We start from the raw sequence: 9,522 nt of genomic DNA, 5'->3' as shown, positions 1-9,522 counted from the left end.
GTGAGAAAACTGAAAAGACCGTGAGAGTGATCTCACCCTTTATCGTTGCAAAGACTCTGACAGAGACTATAGGACCAGGTTACAAGGCGACGAGGATGGCCAGCGGTGACCTCCTCCTGGAACTCCGCGATAACAAACAACATGATAAACTACAGAATCTAGTGTCGTTTGGAGACTTTCCTGTGACTGTGACCCCGCACCGCACAATGAACACCACCCGCGGTGTTATTTCTGATGACGACCTGTTGGAGCTCACCGAAGATGAACTTTTGGAAGGATTCAAAGAGCAAAATGTTTTGACTGTAAAACGAATCAAGATGAGGCGCGATGGCAAGGAGCTAAAGACAAAACATATAATCCTTACTTTTGGTTCTAGTGTTCTACCCGAGACCATTGAAGCCGGATACATTAAATTACGTGTCAGGCCATACGTGCCAAACCCTCTTCGATGCTTCAAATGCCAAAGATTCGGCCACAGTTCGCAGAACTGCCGAGGCCGTCCGACTTGTGCGAAATGCAGTGCCACTGAGCATCTCTCTGAATCATGCGAAAACTCTCTCCACTGTGTGAACTGTGATGGGGAGCACGCCGCATACTCGCGGTCGTGCCCATCCTGGAAAAAAGAAAAAGAAATTGTAACAATTAAAGTAAAGGAAAATCTAGTTCAAGGAGGCACGCAGGCGGGTATCCTACCTGCCAAAGAAAACTTTTGCCGAAGTGGCGCGTCAGGGGGCAGCGGCGCAACGGCTTCCGGCGGCTGTCCGGCCCACACACAGTGAGCCGGCAGTGACGCCATCCGCCCCCCCGGCGGCTGCAGCTCGCGCTGCTCCGCCAACTCACAAGAAGGGGCCATCGACCTCCGGGCTGGTGGCCTCAAGGGCCTCGTCCCTCGAAACGAGACCTTCCCGTCAAAACAACCGCTCGCAAGAGCGCGTGTCCAGCGCCTCGCAAGAGGCGATGGACACAACAACCTGCCAGACAGCGCCGCAAGCGCCAAAGGAGCCGCGAGAATCTCGCGATCGCTCCAAAAAAGAAAAAGCCCGCATCACAGGGCCCGACAAGGGCTCTGTAAGTTAGTCTCTTTTTTAAACACACAGCACAAAAAAACACTTCCAACATGAATACACAAATAATACAATGGAACGTCAGAGGACTCCTACACAACCTCGATGACGTCAAAGAAATCCTACACAGGTTTAAACCTAAGGTGCTGTGTGTTCAAGAGACACACCTTAAACCTACACAATCAAACGTTCTCCGGCAATACGCCATTTTTCGTAAAGACCACGATGACACAGTCGTGTCTTCCGGTGGTGTGGCTATTGTAGTCGATAGAGGTATTGCCTGCCGGGAATTAAAACTTCGTACGCCCCTAGAGGCAGTTGCTGTCCGAGGGGTGTTGTTTGACAAGCTAATCACTATTAGTTCCATATACATCCCTCCCAGCTATCCACTTAATAAAACGGAATTTCAAAACTACATAAATGAGCTTCCAGAGCCATACATAGTTCTCGGAGATTTCAATGCACATAACACCTTGTGGGGAGACACGCGTTGTGATGGAAGAGGTCGCCTAATTGAAAACTTCCTTTTTTCCTCGGGAGCATGTTTACTTAATAAGAAAGAGCCAACGTACTACAGCGTGGCGCATAATTCATACTCCTCCATAGATTTGAGTATCGTGTCGAGTACACTAATTCCGTACCTGCAGCGGTCCGTTCTGAAGAACCCTTTGGGAGCGACCACTTTCCAATTATACTAAGCTTAACAAAACAAGATGGTTGCTCGCCACATGTTCCCCGATGGAAGGTTAACTCTGCTAACTGGCAACGTTTTAAAGAAATAACATATTTAGGCCGGGATGACATTGCGTCTCTTAACATAGACGATGCTGTGGCGTATATATCACGTTTTATCACTGACGCTGCAGAAAGGTGCATACAACAAACTAATGGACTAGCTAATAAGCGTCGCCTGCCTTGGTGGAACGAGGAATGCCAAAAAGCACGTAAAAAGCAAAACAAGGCCTGGGGATTGTTTCGCAACTCCCCAACAGCCGAAAACTTGATTAATTTCAAACAAGCAAAATCGCAGGGCAGGAGAACGCGCAGACGTGCTAAAAGAGAGAGCTGGGAAAAGTACATCTCCAGCATAAACTCGTATACAGATGAAACGAAAGTCTGAAATAGGGTGAATAAATTATTAGGTCGGGAGTCACATCCCCTACCCTTAGTAAATAGCCAAGGTGATAGCCTGGAAGACCAGGCGGATACTCTAGGCAAACACTTCGAATATGTATCGAGTGAATCGCACTATACACAATCTTTCCTGAAGTTCAAAGAACGCGAAGAGCGGCAGCCCCTTAATCGCAAAGGTTCATCAAATGAGGCTTACAACCGACCATTCAGCTTAGCCGAACTTAAAGCATCTCTCGCTTGTTGCAACAACTCAGCGCCAGGTGGCGACCGTATCATCTACGAAATGATTAGGTACTTACACCCCGAAACACTGACAACACTCCTCTCTCTCTTTAATGCCATGTGGGCGGCTGGATATATTCCTTCCTTGTGGAAAGAAGCCATAGTCATCCCGATTCTTAAACAAGGCAAGGACCCGTCTTTAGCTAGCAGCTACAGGCCAATAGCGCTAACAAGCTGCCTGTGCAAGTTGTATGAAAAAATGATAAACCGGCGCCTAATCTGTTTCCTAGAAAATGACAAAATACTAGACCCCTTCCAGTGTGGCTTCCGAGAAGGTAGGTCAACAATAGACCACCTTGTTCGCATCGAGGCAAACATCAGAGATGCGTTTATACATAAACAGTTTTTACTTTCGGTCTTTCTAGATCTAGAGAAAGCGTACGACACGACATGGCGCTTCGGGATTCTGCGAGATCTTTCCGCGATGGGGGTCCGTGGAAATATGTTAAACACAGTCGAAAGCTACTTGTCTAACCGGACGTTTCGCGTAAAAGTGGGCAATGTTTTATCTAGAACATTCGCCCAGGAGGCTGGTGTGCCACAAGGGGGTGTGCTGAGTTGCACGCTCTTTATTGTAAAAATGAACTCCCTGTATACAGTTATTCCACGCAGCATGTTTTATTCTGTGTATGTCGATGATGTACAGATAGGTTTCAAATCATGCAACATTGCTATCTGCGAACGACAGGTACAGCTTGGATTAAACAAACTGTCTAAATGGGCTGATGTAAATGGATTTAAAATAAATGCAAAGAAAAGTACGTGCATACTTTTCTCAAACAAAAGAGGCATGACACCAGTGCCAAATCTCACGATTAATCAAGAGGAACTATCCGTGAGCAGTGAACATAAATTCCTGGGAATAATTCTAGACTCAAAGCTCACCTTTATCCCCCACCTTAAATATTTGAAGGCAAGGTGTCTGAAGACGATGAACCTTTTAAAAATTTTGTCGCGCGCAACATGGGGTAGTGACCGAAAATGCCTACTGAACTTGTACAACAGTCTTGTCCGATCACGCCTTGATTACGGGGCTATAATTTATAATTCCGCAACGCCAAGTGCATTAAAAATTCTAGACCCCGTTCACCATCTGGGCATCCGCCTCGCGACCGGTGCTTTCCGAACAAGTCCGATCCACAACCTCTACGTAGAGTCGAATCAGTGGTCACTTCATCTGCAGCGTTCATACAATAGTTTTACATATTTTCTTAGAGTACACGCGAACATTGAACATCCCTCTTATTCAACCATAAACGACATGACCACTGCCACACTCTTTCAAAATCGACCGGCATCGAGAAAACCGTTCTCTTTGCGTGTGCGGAATCTTAGTGAGGAAATGGGTGTTCCGTTGCTTGAACACTGTCTTATGGCTCCAGCGAAACTGTTACCGCCGTGGCAGTGGCAGCTCATAGAGTGTGACACATCATTCGTGGAGGTCACTAAGCACGCACCAGAGGCACATATAAAATGCATTTCCTTGAACTCCAGTCCAAGTACACATGCACAGAGTTTTATACAGACGCTTCTAAGTCACGTGACGGGGTGTCGTATGCAGCCGTCGGCCCATCCTTCTCGGAATCTGGTGTACTCCACCCGGAAGCAAGTATCTTTACGGCTGAGGCCTATGCTTTATTGTCAGCTGTGAGGCATATAAGGAAATCTAAACTTCAAAAATCAATCATAGTTTACAGACTCTCTAAGTGTCGTAAACGCTCTAAAGTCACCCTGTAAACAGAAAAATCCTACACTCATTGAGCTCTATTCCGTACTGTGTAGAGCATATGTATCTAACCAGCATATCATTATATGCTGGGTGCCTGGCCATAGAAGCATTGAGGGTAATGTGCTAGCTGACCGAATGGCTACGTCAATAACATCGCACGCTACTAATCCTACAGCTGCTGTTTCTGCAACAGATTTGAAACATTTCTTCCGTAAGAAATTGCGAAGCCATTGGCAACGTCTGTGGGATGCACAAACAAATAATAAGCTTCACTTGATTAAGCCACAGTTAGGTTTCTGGCCCCCCGTAACGAAAACACGACGAACTGATGTCCTATTCTGTCGTCTCAGAATAGGTCATACATTTGGCACCCATAGTTTTTTGTTAACCGGGGATGAACCACCAACCTGTGGTAGATGTGGTAAGAGGCTAACCGTCCTCCACGTTCTCCTGGAGTGTCGGGATGCCGAAGCAGATAGAAAAAAACATTTCCCTTTAGCTTACCGCTATCATGTCCCTCTGCATCCCAGTATGTTTCTTGGTGAGGAACCACTGTTTAGCACTAAAGCAGTCCTCGCTTTCTTAAATGACGTGGTACTGCATGTTGTAAGCCCAACAAATTCATAGCGCATCCTCTCTCCAGAGGATGCCGCTGTGATGGTAGTTTTGTATAAGCACATGCCTCCAGGCCCTTGTGATTCAAGGGCTCTGTTTAGGCAGTAGTGCTTCTTTCCAACTACTACGTCTTAAATATTTTAAATATCGTGTCATTCTTTGTCAGTGCATTCTTCATTTCATAGTACACCTCATTAGTCATTGCCATGATTTTAGTGCATGTATATTTTACGCATTTTACAGCGATTATTTTTAGGCCCCTTTACAGCCACACTTCATCTACTTCTCAGAATTAATCGCTCCACTGCACACTCACAAACACTGGCATGGCGCTCTTTGGCCATAACTGGCCCTTGCGCCATAAAACACCACACATCATCAAGTCATTACCATCGTCTTGGCGCTCTTTGGCCACATCTGGCCCTTGCGCCAATAAACCACAATAATCATCATCGTTCTGCAAAGTCGCTCAAATGTACTCCACAAACACTTAGAATTAAGGCAGTAGAGGCCGCCGCTGCGTCGGCCGTCTGACACGATGCTGAACCACCCGTCTACCGCATAGCTTTATGTGGTAACGAGAAAAAAAAAAACAATCCAGTTCGTTTGAATGAAGTTATTCGCTTCGACCGAATTTTTCCGGTCCGCGAAAAAGGGCGATGCTCGTATGAACAAAGCGCTCTCTGGTCCCCCGAGATTTCGGTTATTCCGCCCGCAAAATATTGGGTCCATCTGGACAAAATAAGCTTTCTATTTCGAACGAGGTTTCTCCGCTCGGGCGAGTATAGTAAAACTAGCGAATCCGTTTGCACCCGCTAAATGTCACGGCATAGTCGTCTTCGAACTTGCCACCGGCAGCTCCGCAAAGCCTTAAGCCTAATCGCGTCCATGACAGATACCAATGCCACAAAAGACCCATAAAGGGTTCCAATGGGCCGCCGCGAGGAGATGCAGGCCTAGCTAAGTGGTCCCCGCTCGCTGCTCAACCCGCAGCTTCCGAGCAGACTCCTGGGACTGCGCCACGCTGACGTCCTAGCCAGCGTTTCCGGCGCCCGGCTCCCAGAGCCAAAGATACAGAAAGGAGGTTATTTACATATGTACAGGGGAAAATCGACCACCGCGCCGGCTGCTGCACTCACTCGCTTCGGGCGTACTCTTAAAAGAAAACTTGCTGCAAATCTCAGCGTCTACACGAGTTCGGCGACACTGGCGCAGCGTTAACTCGCCCTCAAGAAAGCACACACAGATCTAGCTAGCATCCCGCAGGGGCGTCTGCGTAAGCAGGCGTTTGGTGTGTTGCGACACCACGGACCCGAGCACACGAGGGTTGGACCCTCTTGCGTGTACCCGTGCGCGGCTTAGCCGTGTCTGGGGAAAGGGGGATCCTGGGGGTTGAGCCGATGCCGGGTGTTTGGACCTTTAAGGCCCCCCGGCGGAGGCAACACACCTCTTTGGCCTCTACTTCACATAGACGGCACCTCCAGACTGACCCACCTGGAGGAAATCGGCAGTCGCCTTTTCCTGTCCCCCTCTTCAATCTTTTGTCTTTCTCTCTCACTTTCCCAACTGTCCTGTCTTCTTGTCACTTCTTCTCACTTCCGAATGTCTGGGCGGCAAGGGTTAACCTGGTGTACTTATCCAACCTTGGGTATTTTATATTAGGTTATAGCGGCGATGCATGGCTGGCGTCTGCAAGTATTCTAACTTTGTAGCGTCCCCTTGTTGGGCTCGGTGGTGGGTGGCTACCATCGCCGCCGAATTTTCCATTTTACATGGCAAATGCTTTTCCCGCACTACCTGATCGCTCCCTGAAAAGGGGGCGCACCGATGAAACGTTCAACTTCCGCATGAAACCAACAGAAACATTTCCCAAGTACCATGTGATACACAGCCAAAATGAAACAAAGACTGTCCGTACGATATCCCCATTTGTGGTCGCAAAATCTCTTACAGAAGCAATCGGCTCAGGTTACAAAGTAACTAAGATGGGAAGTGGAGACCTTCTTCTAGAAGTCCGTGACAATCTCCAGTACAACAAGCTGTCAAAACTCGTGGCGTTTGGGGACATTCCTGTCTCCGTGGGCCCACACAGGTCAATGAACACTGTGCGCGGCGTCATCTCTGATGACGACCTGCTTGAACTTAGTGAGAGTGAGTTGTTGGAAGGATGGCAAGAACAAAACGTGGTTAAGGTCCAAAGAATCAAGATAAGGCGTGACAATAAGGAAATCCCAACCAAACATGTTATCATTACCTTTGGTACAAGCAACCTCCCTGAGTCAATTGAAACCGGATACTGTAAACTGCGTGTACGACCGTACATCCCAAATCCGCGCCGATGCTTCAAGTGTCAGCGTTTTGGGCATGGGTCGCAAAGTTGCCGAGGGCGATCTACCTGTGCAAAATGTGCATCCAAAGACCATTCCTCAGAAGTGTGCACTTCCACAAACCACTGTGCCAACTGTGACGGAGACCACCCCGCCTACTCACGAACATGTCCGATATGGAAGAAAGAAAAAGACATAATAGAACTCAAAGTGAAACTAAACATCTCCTTCCCAGAAGCGCGCAGGCGTTTTTCTGCCTTCAATCAGTCTAATCCGTCCTACTCTGATGCGGTGCGCCGGGGGGCAGCGCCACATCTTTCGGCGGCCGCCCGAGTCACACGGAGTGTGACGGCGGTCTTGCCATCAGCCCCCCCGGCTGGAGCAGCCAGCGCTGTTCAGCTCCCTGCCAACGAGGGCCAGCAGACCCGCGGGCCTGCTGGACCCAGGGCCACTGCCCGTGCAGTTCGGCCTGAAACCCCCGCGAACGTCCCCGCTGAGCGGGCACTATTCACCGCCTCAGACGAGGTGATGGACACAAGCAGACCACCGGCGTCTCAGACGCCCAAAGAACGGTGAAGCTCCCTGGAGCGCACCGGGAAGAAAGGAAAACCACGCATCAAAGTGGGCGCCACTCTCGCTGAGGCTGGCGAGACTCCCGTCTCTCTCCGCGCTGTTGGCAGGGCGCTCAACACCATCGAGCGCCTGCACCGATCGCCGCACGGTCATCGGCTGGTGGACCGGTTTTTCTCCCTCCCCAACTCCTGCATGGGCCGCCGCGTCGCCGAGTTCGCCGGCTTGGTCAACTCCGGCCCCTCGTGTGCGTGGCTCCCTCCCCCCCCCGCATCGTCGCCGCCGGCTCGTCATCCGCACCACCGTGCCTGGGGTGAGAGGGAAGCGCAACACCGCTGCCTGCGCCCTGAGGCAGGAGACGGCTGCGGTCATCGAGGAGCAGCTCGCCGGCCGCGTGCTTGTTTACACGGACGGCTCTGTGCTCCGGGATGGCGCGGCTTCGGCTGCCTGCTTCGCCCCTGAGCTCTCGGCGCAGAGCCAATGCCGTGTCCTGCACGCGGTGTCCTCCACGCAAGCCGAGCTCGCGGCCATCGACCAGGCGGCCAAACTGCTATACCAGCGGCAGGTTGCACGCGCGGCCATCCTGACCGACTCACGGGCGGCGCTCTGCTTGCTGGCCAGGGAGGACCACGGCCCCACGCTGATCCAGCGGCTCCACCGAAAGCTGCACGCCGTCTGCGAGCTGGGATGCGACCTCGTCTTCCAATGGGTGCCCTCGCACGTTGGATTGCCCGGGAACGAGGAAGCGGACCGGCTCGCAAAGGAGGCCCACACCTTGCCAGTGCCCCGGTCTCTACTGGTGACGCCTTTCGACGTCGCCCGTCACACCGTTGCTGGCTACCTCCGGTCGCATCACCCTGACCCGCGCGTTGCCGCCGGCAGCCCCCCGAAGTTGCTGCCACGCAGGGGCTTGGGCCGCCGTGATCGCGCTCTACTCCTGCGTCTCCGGATCGGGTGCTGTCGGACGGCTGAGCGCGTGCACCGGTTGTCGGGACTCGGCTCGCCCTACTGCGACAGCTGCTCCGGTGTCGAATCCTTGGACCATGTTCTCCTGCAGTGCCCCGCGTACGCAGCAGAGCGTGGCCCTCTTCTTGCCGCCTACCGTCGCCTCGGGATCCCGTCCGACAGCGCACGGGGGCTCCTGTTTCCTGCGACGCATCCCTCCATCGCCAGGCGGGCCTACGCGGCCCTCCTGGAGTATCTGGAGGATACAAACCTGTGTCAGCGGCTCTAAACCGCGCCTCTTCATGACTTACCGCTCGGCTGTGTTCGGCTGCGCTTTACTTTTTTTTTCTCTTTCTCTCTCCTCTCTTCACTACTCTGTTTGTCCTTACCCCCTCCCCCGTACAGCGCTGTTGAGGTGCCCTCTCACGAGAGGCAGTTACGGTGCTGTACTTTTCTCTTCTCCTTCTATTTTTATATAATCACTCACACACACACACACACACACACACGGGGCCTGGAAAGGTCTCGTGAACTAACTTCTATCTTTCTGTACACACATCACTAACTTCTTTTCCATTATGGATACCCAAGTATTACAATGGAACGTGAGAGGACTTCTATGTAATCTTGACGATGTTAAAGAACTCCTCCGCAAATTCAGTCCAAAGGTGATGTGTGTACAAGAAACACACCTAAAATTAACACAGATGAACTTCTTAAGGCAATATGTCACTTTCCGCAAAGACCGCGACGACGCTCTCGCCTCGTCAGGGGGTGTGGCCGTAATGGTCGATAAGGGCGTTGCATGTCAGCACTTAAACCTCCGAACGTCCCTTGAGGCCGTTGCTGTCCGAGC

General features: G+C 51.0%; 1 protein-coding gene across 1 annotated transcript; it reads left to right on the top strand.

The window, feature by feature from the left end:
* Positions 1-7,437: 7,437 nt before the first annotated feature.
* Positions 7,438-8,955, top strand: LOC125945107 (uncharacterized). Its single transcript, XM_049666684.1, has 3 exons — positions 7,438-7,442; positions 7,832-7,968; positions 8,042-8,955. The coding sequence occupies exons 1-3, from the start codon at positions 7,438-7,440 to the stop codon at positions 8,953-8,955; spliced, it is 1,056 nt and encodes a 351-aa protein (XP_049522641.1).
* The last annotated feature ends 567 nt before the right edge of the window (positions 8,956-9,522 follow it).

Source organism: Dermacentor silvarum, chromosome 4 (assembly GCF_013339745.2).
Source record: "Dermacentor silvarum isolate Dsil-2018 chromosome 4, BIME_Dsil_1.4, whole genome shotgun sequence".
Lineage (NCBI taxonomy): Eukaryota > Metazoa > Arthropoda > Arachnida > Ixodida > Ixodidae > Dermacentor > Dermacentor silvarum.
This window is presented reverse-complemented; position numbering and strand designations above follow the sequence as displayed.